We start from the raw sequence: 262 nt of genomic DNA, 5'->3' as shown, positions 1-262 counted from the left end.
TTATTTCACCCTCCTGCTTCCAGACCTCCACGTTCTTCAGTGGATGCACGGCTGTGAGGGTGAGACGCAGCCTGACGGCACGCTCAGGTTTGTCCGAGGCGTGGACATGTACGCCTACGATGGAAACGACTTCCTGTCCTTCGATGATAGAAGCGGAGTCTGGGTCGCTCCGATTCCGGAGGCACAACCCACCAAGAGGAAGTGGGACGGCGTCCAGGTGCTGAAAGAGTACACCAAGGGATACCTGGAGAACGAGTGCATC

The 262-nt window shown here is 57.3% G+C and overlaps 1 protein-coding gene across 1 annotated transcript in view; it reads left to right on the top strand.

Annotated features, from left to right (window-relative positions):
• LOC102299577 (H-2 class I histocompatibility antigen, Q10 alpha chain) overlaps nt 1–262 on the top strand; it is a gene marked incomplete at its 3' end in the record, with an annotated part of 3162 nt that overhangs the window by 1877 nt on the left and 1023 nt on the right. Inside the window, 1 exon segment of the mRNA XM_042215507.1 lies at nt 24–257. Within this exon segment, the coding sequence (XP_042071441.1) occupies nt 24–257 (234 nt within the window).

Source organism: Haplochromis burtoni, unplaced genomic scaffold (assembly GCF_018398535.1).
Source record: "Haplochromis burtoni strain Fernald_Lab_line unplaced genomic scaffold, NCSU_Asbu1 Contig_740, whole genome shotgun sequence".
Classification (NCBI taxonomy): domain Eukaryota; kingdom Metazoa; phylum Chordata; class Actinopteri; order Cichliformes; family Cichlidae; genus Haplochromis; species Haplochromis burtoni.
The sequence above is the reverse complement of the archived record's forward strand: the minus strand, read 5'-3'. Positions and strand labels throughout refer to the sequence as shown.